Below are 17,698 nucleotides of genomic sequence, written 5' to 3'. Positions count from 1 at the left end.
TCTCTGCTGGGACATTTATGCAATTGCCCTTTCCCTTTGTTCCAAGGGCCTTGGAACATAGAGAACTAAATCAATGTAGGTTCAAAAAGAAGGATGAACATTGCTTGTTGGCTGTGAGCAGTGTTTGGAAACCACAGGATCAGTGTGGGCTGGGGAGATATTTTGTCTTCCTTTGAAACATTTTCTCTAGGCCATATACACTTGGTGAAACTGACTCTTGAGAAATCTCCTTCCTTAACCACAAAAAAAGCAATATCATAAGATACAAGATCTTTAATTTATATTTAATAAAACAAAAATAAAAATGAACCCATTACAAAAGTACTTGGAAAATATTTATTTTTAGTGATGAAATTTTCTTTACTGACTTTGTAAAAGTAAAATTCAACCAAACTTATACCAAATTGAGAATGGTTGTGTTCAACTTGAGGAACTAGTAGCCCTAAGTTAGTGTTTTCTCCTTTATACTTGGGCTGGAGAATTTTCCAAAGCTCTCATTTAGATGCTCATAATGGCATTTGAACCATGGGATTATGTAATTTAGGTGGCAGTCAATGGAAGGGTTAATATTCCGTGCGTAGGCTCTGCGGCTGCTCCTTTGGAAGAGCGTTTAATCATGAATTTACACCAGGCTTCTGCTGAAGACAAAGTGAGTGTGTTTTTTCACATTTGCAAAAATTCTGCAATTTTTAGTTGAAAATATTGTTCATGCCTTAAAAGAATAGCAAAGTTGCCAGTGCATTAATTAACTCAAAAATAATGACTTACACTCTTAGGGAAGACAAAATAGCAGGAAGGATAAAGGCAATGTATTCCTTTTAAGATTCCTAATTAGTCACCAGGCAGCTGTCAGAGTGTTTATATCCTACATTTTTATTTGGAATTTCAAAGGGTGAATATGGTCCTAGGTCTAGAAGGGATTTTATTTTTTTTTATTTTTATTTTTTTTTATTTCAGGAAATTATGGGGGTACAAACATTTTGGTTACGTGTTATGACTTTGCCACATCCCAGCCATTATTTGAGATGTGCCCTTCCCCTGATACAACACTCACTGCATCCATTAGTTGTGAGTTTACCCACCCCCAACCTCCCTACCCCCAAAGAATATTGCTACTGTGTGAGCACCTTAGTGTTGATCAGTCAGTGCCAGTTTGATGGCGAGTACATGTGGTGCCTGTTCTTCCATTCTTGTGATACCTCACTTTGGAGGATGGGCTCAAGCTCTATCCAGGAAAATATAAGCGGTGCTAGATCACTGTCATTTCTTATAATTGAGTAGTATTCCATTGTATACATATACCATATTTTATTAATCCACTCATGGATTGACAGACACTTGGGTTGCTTCCACATCCTTGCTATAGTGAATTGTGCTGCCATAAACATTCGAGTGCAGATGTGTTTATTACAGAATGACTTTTTTTCCCTGTGGGTAGATGCCTAACAGTGCTATTGCTGGATCAAATGGTAGTTCTACTTGTAGCTCTTTGAGGTGTCTCCAAATTCTTTTCCACAGAGGTTGCACTAATTTTCAGTCCCACCAGCAGTGTAAGAGTGTTCCTATCTTTTCACATCCTCGCCAGCATTTGTTGCTTTGGGATTTTTTGATAAAGCCGATCTTACTGGAGTTAGGTGATCTCTCATGGTGGTTTTGATTTGCATTTCCCTAATGATCAGAGATGTGGAGCATTTTTTTTATGTTTGCTGGCCATTATTCTGTCTTCTTTTGAAAAGTTTCTGTTCATGTCCTTTGCCCATTTATTAATGGGGTTGTTTGATTTTTTTCCTTGTTGATTTTTTTGAGTTCTAGATAGATTCTTGTTATCAGCCCTTTATCAGATGTGTAGCGGGCAAATATTTTCTCCCATTCTGTAGGTTGTCTATTTGCTCTAATGATAGTTTCCTTGGCTGTACAAAAGCTTTTTAATTTGATCAGGTCCCATTTATTTATTTTTGTTGTTGCTGTGATTGCTTTGGGGGTCTTCTTCGTAAATTCCCTGCCTAGGCCAATGTCTGAAAGAGTCTTCCCTACATTTTCTTCTAGGATTCTGAAGAAGGGATTTTAGAGCTTACTGGAACCAACTTGCTCACTTTGCAGAAAGGGGAGAGTACTGGGCCCAACGGTGGGATTGGGGCCCTCATTCAGTCCTCCTGCTGCTGCTGCTGCCCGTGGGTGTCAGGCTGGTCCACGGAGCCACCGTGGTGCTGTGTGGAGGGTGGGAAATGGGACAGGACCTTGGCCCCCACCCTTGTCGCAGCAAAGCAGCTCCAAGTTTTTCTTTCATGTTCCGGGTTTATATTTAGAATTGATGAAGAAAAAAACGTCTCGTCTCCTGCACCATTATCTCATTCAGAAATTGTCAAAACATGTTACAGGTCATGGGGTTAGTCACCAAGACCACCAAAAGAAGAACAGAGACTTGGGGTGGGGCAGGATGAGTTAGACAGGTGTGCCTGATTCCAAACAAAAGATGCTCAGACAGACAGAGCTGACTGCAGCAAGGAGTTACCAGAAATCTGAGGCTAACCCAGGTTGGGGCCTCTTAGCAATATCAGTTCTTCTCTTCAAATCTGCACTCTTTGACAGCTCACCCAACCCTCCCCAGAAAGCTGCTCACCGAGCCCTGTGCTCTCTTTGCACAGTCCGGGCCCCTGGGCTGTCTCTGGTTGGCTGCAGCATCCCCCACCCTGTATTCTGAGCTTGGTTCAGGCATCACTTGCAAAAGGTCTGCCCTGTCTTCCCTGTTCACGTCCCACCGCTGGTGCGGGATGGCCTTGCACCCATGTTCCCTCTCTGCTGGGACATTTATGCAATTGCCCTTTCCATTCCTGGGTGACTCCCCTGCCTCAACCCGTTACGTATCTGCTCAGCTCCTGGTGCAGGCACGGATGGGGTCATGGGCTGTGCCCAGGCCACACAGGCCCCTGGGAAGGGAACTGGAGGGCTCGCCTGGGCAGGAGGGGAGTTCTGGTAACAGCACTCGGCATTAGGCATCTTTTAGACGGTGTAACGTATGTGCTGAGTATATGACTTCTTGCACCATGTCGATTTAAGGTTTTACAGTTGGCTTAATTTAGACCACTGGCTCTCAACCTTTTTTTGCCTCAAAACTTCTGAGGGACATTTAAAAAGCCCAGATAAGCATGCCTGATCTTACAACTGGATAGAAAAGGCATAGAGGCGGGGTTGGAGTCCCCGCACCATTGATGCACTCCATGCCTCCAGGGGATGTGTGTGCCAGGCTAACCTCCTGGCCCGATGGTCCCAAAGCCTTTACGGGACGGGTGAGAGGATGGCTGGGGGCGGATTTCTTAAGGTTGCCCCACGCTTGAGCGATACCTACTGGAGCAGTAAGTGCGAGAGCCAGGCTGGACCAAGCATGTATTTGGTACATGTGCCAACACCTGTACCAAATCACCTGCACCCAGATCACCTGCCCCACTCTACCTCTCGAAGTGCACCTAGAGTTGGCAGTACCGTAGCCATTGTCATTCTTTGTGTACATGTCTGTCCCCTCAAACACTGAGAGTCGCCTTAGGGCCCAGACACTTGGATTGGAAGTCTGTGTCCCCAGGTGCCGTCTTGGGGCCCTTTCCATCCAGACACACAGCCCCTGTGGGCGGCCTCATTCCCCCGCCTGCCGGGGCACAGCCAATAGATGCAGGTCTCTGTGACCTGAACGCTATGTGCTCTTTTTCACGGCATCATGCTGCCGTGAAAATACAACACAGACAGAAAAAAGGTGTTGGTTTTATTGTTCAGTGATGGTGGCACAAGGGAAGGCGAGAGAGGAATGGCAGGAACAGGGATGCCCTGTGGCTGCAGTAGTCCGAGGTGGGCTTGGCTGCGGGACGACGTCGCAGCCGATGTGCGGGCTGCAGGGCGAGAACAGTCGGCGGCCATCCTGGGTGTGACAGCTTTTCAGTAAGCCCTTGGCAGAAGGAGTTTCGGGCTGTACAGGCAGTGTTTCTTCTCCAGATTTGCCCTTTAATTAAGAGCCTCACAGCAGAAGCTGGGAGAAAACTGCAAGAGGTTACTGTTGACGAGACTCACTGCATTCAGTGTGTCACCTGTGCATCTGTGCTTCTCTAAACAAGGCCTCTTTTCCTTCTGTTCTTTACTGTGAGCTCTCTTGTGAAATGTGTATTCTTTAAAACTTTTGTTCTTTTGTTTGTTTCATTGTTCAGGATCTCAACTAAACCAAAGCCAAAGAAAGAAGGGATTTTCTTTCGGTTTTGTTAATTATATGTTGTTAGTCTGCTGTCCAGTTAGAGTTTTGGTGATGCCGAGTATAGTTATGATGTCACTTCACAATCAGGGCATGATTATGTGGAGTGTGCACTCAGAGATGTCTGTGGGCCTTTATTTACTTTAGGAGTCCAATGACCACTCAGCGGAGGAGTGATTTTTAAACAAAAATCACTGGAACTACAACAAAACACAGTCCTTGCTTTCTAGACTGTCATAAACAGTGCTTAGATCACATGTCTTCAAGTGTCTTGAAGTTTAAAATCTATTTCTACATGAAAAAACAACAACTCTGGTGTACATCTGGTCTAGAGTTGTGTATTTTTGTCCTTCAAACCCCAGCTCTATGCATAGAGCTTTCTGTGATTTTAGAACCTGGAAGCTCAGTAAGAAAAAAATATGACTTCAACTACTTACACTCAACGTACCTCCCGGTAGCCAGGGGGACGTGCAGGGCGGCTGCAGCCTTCCCGACACGGACGTTGACGTTAGCAGAACAGGCTTGGATGGTGAGTCGCAGCTCCGCGCACCTCACTGACCTGCCGCAGCAAATCGCATTCAGTGCTCAGGAGAGCCAGATGACCCCAACCGGGGTACTCGTCTCAGGGGTGGGAGTTAAGGGGGAGTCAGAAGCTGAAGAGGAGGGTTTGATTTCAAATGGAAACAAAATTTTTGTCACAGTTTTCCAAACCAGGATTATTTATTTCTAAGTTTATTTGTCTAAAAACTCTGTTCTTAATGTTTTTTAAAAGATCTCATTTTAAAACAAGTTCAATTAAACCAAAAGTCAGACTAAAACTATTACATTTATCATTAGTCTGAACTTTTAAATGTGTTTGCCCATAATCATGGATAGAGAGGATACAACTTTTAAAGGCCAATGAATCAAACACCAATGATTGAGGGAAAATTTCGCTCTTAATCACAGGTACACATATGGCTCCTTCTGAGTTAAAAGGTCTCGGGAGGAAGCAGTTGTGTTCGAATGAGGGTCTTCCTTTATTTTGAGCGCCCTGAATCCCAAATTTCAGAGGAGTCAGACACACTGATGTTGCATTTGTTAGACGGTGTGGAACTGAGAGGTTCGGGCTGACCTATCCTTGCCGTGTTTTGTCCAGTGAGCCTGCCCCTGGGGCCCGGCAGTCCCTGCAGCCTGGACGGAGCCCCGCAGGTACTGTCCGAGGCTGAGGAGACAGTGTCTGTCGGCAGCTGTTTCGCGTCAGAAGACACAACCGAGGACTCGGGGGTGATGAGCTCCCCCTCCGACATCGTGTCTCTGGATTCGCAGCACGACAGTGTGAAGTCCAAAGACAAGTGGGCCACCGACCAGGAGGACTGCAGTGACCAGGACCTCGCTGGAACCCCGGAACTGGGTCCCCAAAAGAGCCCCTCCTGGGAGAGGAATGGCTGCGGGAACTCACATCTGAGGTGAGTCGTGGGACTGGTGGTGAGGGAAGTCACTCAGAGCCACACCCCTGTCTCTCAGGGTCCCCTGTATGCCAGGAGCCCTCCACAGACGTCTCCACACTCTGATGTGGGGGGTTGTTATCCTCAATCCTGTCTTCACACTGTTTTCAGATAGGCAAGTACTTATAAAAACTATGTATTAATAATAGTGTCTTACTTGTTTTGACACTTTATACAAATGGTACCATACTCTCAGTACACTTTTCTACTCAACGTTTCGTTTTTAAGATTTATGCATGATGATGCATGTGTTGTTCATTCATGTATTTATCCATTTTCCTATTAATGGACACTTAGGTTGTTCCAGTTTTTCGGGACTGGAAACAATGAGCAGGTTGTACATGTCTCTATTTGCATGTAGAGAGCTTTCTAGAAGAGAAATTATTAGACATCAGAAAGACTCATCTTCAACTTTGTGGAATATTGACAAATTGCTCTGCAAAATGCTTGTCCAGTTGACAAGCCCCCTGGCTGGCATCTGCAACGTCCTTTCATTCCACCTCTACGCCCGTGTTGAAGATTAGTAGGCATCTTAAGCTTTGCCAGCCATGTAGGCATCAAATGTCATCTCACGTGGCTTTAATTTACGGTCCTCTGATGGTAAGGATGAGCATCTTGTCTTATGTTTATTAGCAACTTGGGTCTTCTCTTTTATGTGTTACCTTTTCATAGCCTTTGCAGTCATTTGCATATGGAGAGTCTCTAAGTCTGTGGTTTGAATTTAACTTTTTTTTCTTTTATTATACAATGATTGTCTTTTAATTTAATATCACTGAATGTGTCCTTTTTCTCCTAAATGTATATGATGCGTATTTAAGAGATCCTTCCCATACCCTGAAGGACTAAAGATAGTCTGAATGTCCCGTGAAACTTTTAGTGTTGCTTTCTCACATTTGGACTCTGCTCTACCTGGGGTTTACTTTGGGTGTTGTGTGAAGAAGAAATCTGTTTTTTTCCCACTGACTCCTACTTCCACTTTGGTCATATATCCAGTTTCTTAATGTGCACTGGTCTGTTTCGCGTTCCTTCCAGAGCGCTGGTAACTCGTCTGTCTCAGGCCAGCCCACACTGTCGTAATTCCTTTCATTCACTCTTACGCGGAAAGGCGTGTTTGTTCTCTTTAGCCCGTTAACTATTTGTACCTTTTAGATAACTCTAAGAGCTAATCAAATGACATTATGGAAATGTTAATAGAAATAAGGTAAAATGATTAAAGAGTTAGTTCATGGGTCAATCACTAAAATGAATGCTTTTATATTTTTCACGTTTTGTTCCAACCCCATCCATACGAACGCACAGCCTTTTATTTGGTTAATGTATTGTCAAGAATATTTTATTTAGATTTCTTTGTATCTAACATTTTATCATGAGCACTTTCCCATGTTGCTATATACATTCCCTAATAATTGTAAAGTGTAGCTCTTCAATTCTAAGGACAACTCCAAGGCCAAGTTTATATTTCATCAGGAAGGAAATTAGAAGGCAGCAATTGGTCCCTTTCTGCCTCCACGCCACACAAGATGCGTTTAGTTGGACTTGGCCTGCGTTGTTTGCCTCTGTGAAAGCAGAGAAAAATTATGACATTTCCCTGTTATCATTTAACATAAAGAAAAATAACTTTCTACTGTAATCTCAGTTCTGTTCTGCTAGTTTGCACAGGGATTGCACACATTCGAGCTCCACATCTGAAACTAATCAGACACGTTTAACTCTGTGTCCCTGGGGATGCTGCGCACGAGACTCATAGTTTGCTTTGCTGGTGCTGACCCTTGATGTAAAATCTTGCTGATTTCTACCCAAATATGGGAGTTAATGTTGACCATGGCCACAGCCAGGATAATCATTGAGTCTTTGGAACCTGATGCTTTATCCAAACAGGGAACAGGGCATGTTTTTCTGCCCTCATCTGTGTGGTGCCACTGAATTTGAAAGTAGTCTGGTGGGGAGGGAGGGAGTGTTGGAACCTGGCAGACCTACAGTGGAGTCCTACCACCACTAGTCGTTTGGCTGCTGAGAATCCACTTAATTTTGCCAACCTTTGCATTTTTATTATGCACATTGCAGGTAATGCCTCCCACCTATCCAGTTGTCATGAGTCTATGAAATGCCCAGCACGGGAGGATACAGGACACATTGCAGGTCTGCTACGTAGTATCCATTGTCAGGGCTACTGCTGATAGTTTGGGAAACCGGCGATGAATTGCCCTGACAGATCACTTTCCTTTCCTGGGCTTGGGCCAGTCCGTCAGTCCAACGAGAGTGAAGATGGCCTCTGAGCCCTCAGCCCTGTCTGTGTGCTAACTTATTTGTCCAAGAGTGGGGATCAACTCTACCCTTTCATGTAGTGACTATAGTAGTTTTTTTAATTTTCTTTCTTTTTTTTTCTTTTTCATGCAATGAATAGTTTTGGGGGGCTTTTTTTTTTACAGGAATTATCTCAACTGACAAATTAGACATACTTGGATTTCAGCAAGATATATCACATATCTATTTCCAAATACATAATTTTTAGTAAATTTCAGGATTACTTAAAAGCAGTGCCTACGGTGCAAAGGAAGGGTTGCAAATTGAATGCTCAGTGGCCAGCAGGAACCAGGTGAGGCTGAGGGAGGCTGCAGGTGAGAGACCACAGGGGTGGTAGGAAGCTCCGGCTTTCTCTAAGGAGAGCAGCCCTGCTCCCTCCTTCCAGTTGCCACCTGGATTACAGACCCAGTGTGGGCCAGTTTTGGAAAAGAAGCCAGAAATCTAGATTTTTATGTGAAGTTTCCCAAATTTTAAACACTGGCAACCAGTTAAAGCATTCAAGGTGAAACTAAACACAGATGCATACTGGGTATGGCCGTTGCCGACAATTGAAGGATGCCTTGCTCATTCCGCTTCTGCTTCAGAGTAAACAATGTTACTCTACTTGCCTATTTCCCCACTTCGGAATACAGTTGCAGCTACTCAGGTAATCAGTGAGCTGTAGCACCAGAAAAAGAGCTATTCGCACATAAATTTGGGGGGCCATCACAGGCTCCTCTCAGGCTCAGTGAGCTCATAAAGGCTCTTACAAATTCTGCAGCATAGAAACCAGTTTAAATTTTTCTTCTATGAGATGCCTCTTGATGTTCTCTACAATGAGCTCCTGTTAGCACTCCTTGGGAAATACTGTCACATGTCATCGCCCTGGCACACTCAGAGCATGTACAGATACACACATCTGTTACATGGACACAGTGAGAATCTGCCTCTTTGATGAAAACAGTGCATTCCAGGGACAAGCTCTGTGTGCTCATCTGCGCTAAACCAGGCCGAGCACCTGTGCACCCTGAGGGCAGTGGGGGCTGGAGGAGCCAGGACTGGGGTTTAGACAGACTGCAGGGGCTGCCCGGGCAGCAGAACTTGGGGGTGACCCACTGCAGATGTCCAGCCTGTCGGGTGGCCACATTCGGTGAGATGAGAACCTGTGCCAGGGCACTGAAAGCTCAGAACCCACTGCTGTTCAAAGGGTTGTGGCTTGACCTTGGCCAGCCACACAGAAAGGACGTATCAGAACACTGAACAGTAGCATCCATGTTCAGAGACTAGTGATCGAGAGAACCAGTGGAAAAGAGAAGGTTTCTGACAACCCACACTCCCGGGGAGGATGGCCAGCATTAACAAAGGCTGCAGAGTGTCCTTACTCAGCACCTAGATTCCCCCCGTGCTCCTGAGACATGTGCCCAGTAGCACCGTGATAAAGTGGGCCACAGGACGGGGCATTACCATTGTTACTGGTACCCAATGCCTGGTCCCTGAGTCTAGCCTCTTGGCTCCACACTGAATAATCCTGGTACCCAGTTCCTGCAGCTCATCCTGAGGTAGCCAGTTGTGTTCCCAGAACCAGTGTTCATCCTACACGGCAGACCGTGCTGATCCAGGTCTGGGCTGCGAGGTGCGCCCTGTCCATCCCCTTTGAATGCCAGATCTCAGGGGCTCAGACACAGCAGAAGTCACCCTTTGCCGTGACCAGCAAGGCCAAGCCTCTAGGCTGGGAGCGGATTCTGATAGGTTGTGAAGCTGTCCCAACAGTCACAGACACCCTCAGCTTGCAGAAAGTCTCCATGATGGAGCCTCTCACCACTAACGTAAGGCTTGCTCATGGTTTTCCAATCTGCCGAGTGGTACATTCTACTACCACCCCCATTACTCGAGTACTTAGTGAACACCATTAAGATCCTCCGTCACGTGAGAAGACCCAAGTGTGTGAGGTCTATAGAGTTAAGTTCTGGTTTTCCTGACTATTTCTCCTTTGTACACTGTGAAGGTCAAAGTCATCTAGGCTTCTTTGGCTAGGATTGCCTGGGTTCATACATTGACAAATTGGAGGTAATGCGTTTACCTCAAGAGCTCTGCCACCTGTCCAAGGAGCACGGTGTTGGGTTGGCCTCAGCCAAAAACTGCCCTGTACTATCTGGCCAAGTGGGAAGTTCACTGCTCTGGTTTCAAACAGTTGTATGTGGAAGCTCAGTCACTGCCACGGCAGCCCCTGCTTCACCAAGGGCAGCACTGGGGGCTCCATCCCACACCCTTAGAGCTGAGGCTTTAAGTTGGAGAGTCTCAAGAATAAATAATGGTCTTTTAAAAAGAGAAAGTGTGAATGGTTAGCAATAATTGAAATCTGTTGTATGTGCTGCAATTCGAAAAGGATATATTGTCCAGCAAGTTATTTGACTTGATCCAATTATAATTTTTCACTGCAAAATATGTCTGTGCCTTCAATTCAAACTTGACGTTGTAAGCAGAGCATTGAACTCCCGGAGGCTTCCTCTAAACTTAGTACAGCCGGTAAATAAACTCTTTAAGGAAGAATTCAGCTCAGGGGCTAAACAGGAACAGCAGAAATTGCATGTGATGATTGCCTCTCATTCTGGGGACACCTGGGTGGCCCTCAGGGAGGGTCCCGCATGCCTCAGACACAGTTCTGCCCTGGGCAGGTTACCACTGTGTCTGCACTGACTCACGGAGTTCTTTCCAGAGGCATCATCTTTGTGTTTGACCCTGGCGAGCATTGCTAATAAAAACAACTGAATGCAAAAATCACCTAGGGTCAGAACTACCCATGCTGGCAACAGTGTGCCCAGTGACTTCACCTCTCATTCAATTTCCTTGTCAGTAAAATTGAGATATGCAGTACTTCACCCTTAGAATAGTGCTGGCACATCACCAGAATTTAAAAAGGTAACTGTTATTATTACTGTTGGTGGTGGTGGTATTTACAACTGACTGAGGAAAAGGAGAAATTTGATTTGTTGGGTATTCTTTATAATCCGTATCTAGCTCTGATAATATTCCTCTTTTTTATAACATCTTTGTTTGAAAAGAAATGATAGATGATGGATGGATGGATGGATGGATGGATGGGAGCAGGCAGAAGAACTGCTGCCTCCTACTTGGGGAAATAACAGGGGAACTAGCATTGTTTCTAAACCCTTGAATCCTGAAAGCAGTCATGCTGTAATCAGGCCATTTATCTGTCTGTGTATAAATACTGTGGAACTCTGAGTTCTGAAGTTTCTTTTGGGAACATCAGTTCTGCAGGAATACTGTAAGGCTGCGGTCCCCAGCCACTGGGCCACAGCCCAGTACCTGTCCATGGCTTTTAGGAACTGGGCCAATGTCACCACCTGAGTTCCACACCTGCCTTCCGTGGAAAAACCGTCTGCCATGAAACTTAGGAACTGGGCCACACAGCGGGAGGTGAACAGCATGCGAACTAGTGAAGCTTCAACTGTACTCACAGCCACTCCCCATCACTCGCATCACTGCCTGAGCTCTGCCTCCTCCCCACCCCCCATGGAAAAATTGTCTTCCATGAGACTGGTCCCTGGCACCAAAAATGTTGGGGACTGCTGCTGTAAGGAGAAAATGAGAGAGATTGAATAAGCGAGTTTCAGGATTCGTTTTTCCTTTTTGACAATAGGGCCAAACCGAACTCATGTGCAGAGCCACCAGAGGTAGAGAGTGTAGCTTCTCCAGGCAAAGGGAGCCTCCCTGAAGTACCCACTGCTCCCACCCTCTGCCTGGCAACCCCTAAAGTTCCCTCTAAGTCCCCACTTGTTAATGAGTGGTGGGAAGTGTGGCCATGGAAGTGCTCTGCAAGAGGCTGTGCTGTCACCTGCAGGCTCATGGTCTCAGGTTGCCGTATGGGACTGAGGGCTTCAGCCGAGAGGCTCAGAAGAAACCCATGTCACAGCAGCCAATGTCTGGAGCCCTTGTAACTACAGGAACTTTGTGCCCACAGGAGCATTTGGAAACATTTAGCACTGTCTAGAACCCTGAAACTTTACAACTACAGCTGGGCCTCTTTACATGCAGGTTTTACATCCACTTATTCTGTGTCTGCAGATTCAAACAACTGTCGATTGAAAATATTTGAAAAAAAACTATATAAAAAATAACAATACAAATAAAAATATAATGTAATAGCTATTTACATAGCATTTACATTGTATTAGGTGTTATAAGTAATCTAGAGATTATTTAATTATAGTCATGCCTCACTTAACGATGGGAATACATTCTGAGAAGTGAGTCAGGTGATTTTGTTGTGCAAACAGCATGTACTTACACAAACCTAGAAGTTGCAGCTTACTACACACCTATTGCTATTCTGGGACCAGTGTTGTATATGTGGTCCTTATTGGCTGAAACGTCATTATGCAGCACATGACTGTTTATGGGAGCACATGTCTAGGTTATGTGCAAATACTACACCATTTATAGAGAGAACTTGAGCATCCATGGATTTGGTATCCATGTGGAGTCCTAGAACCCATCTCCCTCCCCTCAGATACCAGAAGATGACTGCATAAGAACTGTGTGGCTGCAAGAGAAGGTTTAGAAACATGTTATGTATTCTATACTCCTTCTAGAACTCTGAAAGTTTCTAACTACATTTACAAAGGAGCATTGAAGACACATGTAAGACCTTGGAGAGCCACGTTGTCCAGTACATGTTTGGCTACTGAGCACTTAACGAGTGGCCAGTCCAAACTGAGATGTGTTTTCAGTGTAAAATATGTACCGAATCTGGTATAAAAAGAAATAATTTTTATATTAATTTTATTTCCTATCCCTAGAAAACTAAATAAAATTATTTAATTTATATTAATTTTCCCTGTCTTTTTACTTTTTTAACGTGGGGAACAAAGCCCTGCAGGAAGACATCTGTGCACGTATACTTTAAGCCCACATAGGCAGATGCTTCTTACCCACGGCTGACTCTTCTGGGACACATACCTAGATCTCTCCTGCTAAGCCAACAGGGAGCTGTCCTCCCAGCCCAGTGACTAAGCGCATAAATCTGGTGGTTTTACAAAGAGAGAGTAATGTCTATAGCCCTTTGGCAACCCTTTGGAGAGAAGTAGGTGGAAGCTAGGGAGGAAGGAAAAGCAAATATCGCTAACCCTCTCCCCACTGGTAGCTTACGTTGGAAAGCAAAATCGATACGTTGCCATTGGCTTTGGCTTTTGCTAGATAATCCATTCACGCAGGCATTCAGGACCCAGAACACAACAGCCCCTGTGTTGCATCAAGAGAAGAACAAACTACAAAAGTGGTTTACAGGCCCCACCTCCTCCCACCCTCAGAGATACCTCCTTGGCTTGGCGGCCTTATGCGCTATGCCAAACAAGGACCTGGGCTGCCATGGTCTGACCCTCCCTCACTCCTCAGTGTGCCCAAGGCTGGAGGCTCCTAGCACACATCCTCTTTTTCCTCCTGGGCAAGCAGGGCCCCAAGGAGCCAGCCCCACGCTGCAGTGCCAGGAGCAAAGCCAGGGCAGATGTGGGAAAGGGATGTTCCAGCAGAGCCTGGAACACAGGTTGGGGGACAGGAGAGAACACAGGTAGGAGGGAGTAGGACCATGCGTGGGGTCCCAGACTTCAGAAAGACGGCTTGGGCTGAAGGGCAGGGGGAAGCGAGCTGGGATCTGCAGTCTTTCACAGGGCAGCTGAGGCCTCAGTCTGGGTAGGAGGAAGGTGACGAAGGGCTCTGTGTTATGTTTACCAGGCTGACGGCCGTGAGGCCGTGAGGACGGCCACACACCAGGAGCACTGGGCACTGAGTAACAACATTAAGCATATACTGTGTGCAGGGTGAGAAAAATGCAACTCCTTTGCAAAAAAGAATTGCTAACTAGACGACAAAAATATTCTTTCAATTTGTGCTCATTAAAAATGTGCTTTATTATTCAAGCTGTTTTATACAAAAGCAAGCACAATTCTAAAGAAAAAGGATAAAATATTCACCCTGATTCATCATTTTCAGTAAATCACACTTTCTTGTTTAGATTTCTGTCTCTCCCTTGTCCGTGGGCATATGCTATTTTTATATCATCATAATCACCCTATATATGTGTGCGTTGATTTCTTCACATAACACGCTAGCTTAAACATTGATCTGTGTTTCTACATAGACTTTATGACCATCGTATTTACTTATTTTAATGGTCTTTGACATTTATATGCAGTAATTTAGGTAACTCTGCCTACTGTTGGACGTTGTAGAGTCCTTCCATGAATACAATGAACATTGTTGTGTTTATATTTTTCCTTCTTTTGGATTATTTCCTAAAGGCAAATTATTAAAAGAGAGATTAATGGACCAAAGTTCTCATAAAGATAAAGTGACTTTTGTTTGTTTCTTGATGCACGTTTCTTAATGTACTGTTCTGCAGGTAAAACCAGTGGCAAATTCACAAATTCATTTCCTCTTCATCAACTTGGGGCGATTACTGCTTTGCTGGTTTAACATTTACAAAATGGTAGGATCAGTGGAAATTTTATCTTAAATTTTTTTTTAATTTTTATCGATACTCTTTTCAGTGTCTCATAGAGTGGTGTGATGAGCGTACTTTGAAGTAAAGGCAAATACTTTGAAGTAAAAGTATGTTTGTAATTTTCTTTAGGCCTTAAGCATCTTAAACTAAGAGCGAGCATTTAAAGAGTGCTCTGTTTCCCATTTCAAATTGTTATTTTATGTAGCAGTTTCCATTTTTTCTCTGCCATATGTTTTATTAAATATTTAAATTTAAATTTTCTTTAAACCATCATCACATTCCATGAAAGAGAAAACACAACTTTAGTAAAGTGCATTCAGATAATTAAAGTCCATGGCAAAAGCGGTAGAGAAGACAGTCATGCACCTCTTGTGGTCTTTATTAATTGGTCCACATGCACACACATCTCCAGCCAGCCCCCTTTGTCTGGCTTGTCAGAGGACATTAGCTGACACTAATCTGGAAGCCACTTCCTGGCTCCCAAATGGGCATAGTCACCAAGTAAGAAAGGCTCATTTATCAGAATAAAAACTTTGCTACGTGAGGATTGTACAAAGCTTATTTCCTGCATCATTATCTGGGCCTGATTAGCAATGATGAAGATTGGTCCTCAATTTTAACAATCACTGGAAAACAAACCTTCAGCTTTCACTGAAGATAGACAATTGCCATAGACATGTCTCTGTGTTTTCTGCATAATGGGAAAATAGAGGCAAGAGCCCTTGCAAAGACAGTTTTCAAATTGTTTTGGCAGCAGTTGTCTCACAGATGCCATTGTTCCTGTGATGCAAATTAGGCAAGATCCGGCTCTCCCGACCAGGCGGGTTGACATCTTCCTGGGTGCCCTGTGCTGCAAGGGCCACGTGTGCCTCTCAGCCCCAGATGTGGTGGGTCCTTCCTGGGCTTTGGAACAGCAGGCCCGGGTTCAGATGCCAGTGCGACCCAGGCAGCTCTGTTAGTTTCTCTGTGCACAGTTCCCTCTCTGTGCAGGGCGATAGCAACACGGCCTACCTGATAAACTGCTTGTGAGGGTTATAATATGATCATTTGTGCAAAAGAGCTCTGTTCAGAGCCTGGCAGGAAGGCACGCGAGCCCCTGCTGCTAGGAGCTTCCTCCTGTGGGGTCTGAGAGGAGGCCCTGGGCACGGGTGTGCAGGCTAAGGGAGCGGTTACTGCCGCTGCTGTTGCTGTAACATTTGCCATCACCATCCCCACTGCCTTGATGTTCCCAGTTAAAGAGCCCAGGGAGCACAGCTCTGCAGGTGGCACGCTCAGGCCCCCAAGGTCCTGTCCCCTCCATCACCCACCCAGGGAAGGAATTAAGCCAAAGGAAGGGTATAGAAAAGGGACATGTTGGAGAATCTATAAAAGCCCTTTATTGTAGAAGATTGGAATGTCTCTCATTTTCTGAATCTAGCAGGGTGGGTCACCTCTAGGGTGGGCACAGAAGGAAGCCTGAGCTTATAAAGTTGGCAAGCCTCCTGGGGACGCTCCCCCACTCAGCACTGCACGCCTGTATGAAAACTCCCCAGGCACTCGGAGCAGCCTGGCTGTGCACTGTCCAGGCTGGGGTGGACCAGGCTCTGGCCACGGACATGCGTGTGAGCTTGGCCTCTGTGTGGCCTCGCTTCTTCTTGCCAGGTGCAGGTACAGGTGACTGCTGTAGTGCAACACAGACAGGCAAGCAAGTCCTATTTTCACATAAACTTGTCTTTGTGCAGTGGAATTGAAACTTCGATCTTCAGAGCGAATGAGAGCTGTGTGTGGTTTGGTTGTTACTAACACTTTGGGGCCACACACACACACCGTATAGCACATACGTACCACATACAACACACACACACACACACACACACACACACACACACACACTCTGTCTCAGTAGTTCTGAGGACAGGAGTAGTCCGGTGAGTATGTGACTGCTTGAATTTGAATGCGAGCCATCCCACCCTCAGATGTTTCTGGAAGTGAGTGCATTAAACCAATAATAAGAGAAATGAATGTTCTTCCTTTCTCTTTGGTTTCCCCTAGAACTGAAAAGACTGCCAGAGCCTCAAAGGATGATGAAGACCTATTCATCACTGGACAGTTCCACGAAGCCCTGGCGGGACTGGACGAAGACCTGGAAGGTAAGAACCACCCGATCCACCGCTTGGGTGTTGTGCTGCCTGACAGCAGATGCCGCAGCATCCGCATGTGTGTGACCACGTGAGGAAAGGTCTTCAGGAGGAAACGCAGCTCGGTTCGTCGAAAGCCTGGACTTGCAGGCCGAGCGCCCAGGGGAGCTCAGCTCCTGATGGCTTTTCATCTGGAAACACGCACAAATGGCTGCTAACAGTGCGCTCTGAATAACACTAATTTTGTACATTAGAAAGCACTCCATGCACATTATAGAGAAAAAAAAGGATAGCACAAAGAGAAACAAGTTTTCTTGTTGAGACTTCTCATTCCACTTGCTAGCGTGTGGCCCATCTCTCAACGGGAAATCCTCAGCTGTAACCACAGCGAATTCGCTTGTAGTGGAGCACCTCACGGCACTGCTATGCTATTGATATTTTCTGAGGAAATAATACTATAAAGCCAAAGCACATGCAAAAAATTTCAGTAAACAACTAGAGAATCTTTCAGACAAAGGAGCTATGTTATTTTCTCCAAGTCACATATTGAAAATAAACTAGAAATTAGGCATTTGTCATGCCTTAAAACAAAACAAAAAGAAGAAGGAAACAGACTGCAAAACTGATCAATAGTTTTGTCTGACCACGTCTCAGTTTCCTATCCTCAGAATATGCAGTTGACAGAGCTGAGAAATAGGCCCTGACCACACGCCTTTCCCTCAGTGCCGGGAGAGCCATGGCAGTTCCGAGCTGCTCCAGACGTAGTCTCCTGCCTCTGCAGGAAGTCAAAGCTAGAGAAGGGGTGCTCCTTTTTTTCTGTTGTGCTTCTGGTGGACCAAAGAATCTTGCAGGGCAGAACCCAAAAATCACTTTCATGTTTCTGTGCAGAGACAGTTTTTCCAGAGGCTAGGATCCAGAAATCTATTTCATAAGTGGAAGACGTTGGCCAGATGTCATAACTGAATACATTACCTTGAAACGTCACGGATCTGCAGAGAGGTCTTGTGTTGAGTATTTAAAGTTGAGATCCTGGCCCCAGGCATGCTATGTAGATTACAAA

The 17,698-nt window shown here is 45.2% G+C and overlaps 1 protein-coding gene across 2 annotated transcripts in view; it reads left to right on the top strand.

Annotated features, from left to right (window-relative positions):
- Positions 1–17,698, top strand: part of COBL (cordon-bleu WH2 repeat protein) — a 243,286-nt gene that overhangs the window by 208,559 nt on the left and 17,029 nt on the right. For both annotated transcript variants that reach the window (XM_012650646.1, XM_012650644.1), the window contains exons 8-9: positions 5,370–5,679; positions 16,553–16,650. In XM_012650646.1, the coding sequence (XP_012506100.1) occupies positions 5,370–5,679; positions 16,553–16,650 (408 nt within the window). The remainder of the gene's footprint in view (positions 1–5,369; positions 5,680–16,552; positions 16,651–17,698) is intronic.

This window comes from Propithecus coquereli, unplaced genomic scaffold, assembly GCF_000956105.1.
Source record: "Propithecus coquereli isolate 6110/MARCELLA unplaced genomic scaffold, Pcoq_1.0 Scaffold336, whole genome shotgun sequence".
Taxonomy (NCBI): Eukaryota; Metazoa; Chordata; class Mammalia; order Primates; family Indriidae; genus Propithecus; species Propithecus coquereli.
The sequence above is the reverse complement of the archived record's forward strand: the minus strand, read 5'-3'. Positions and strand labels throughout refer to the sequence as shown.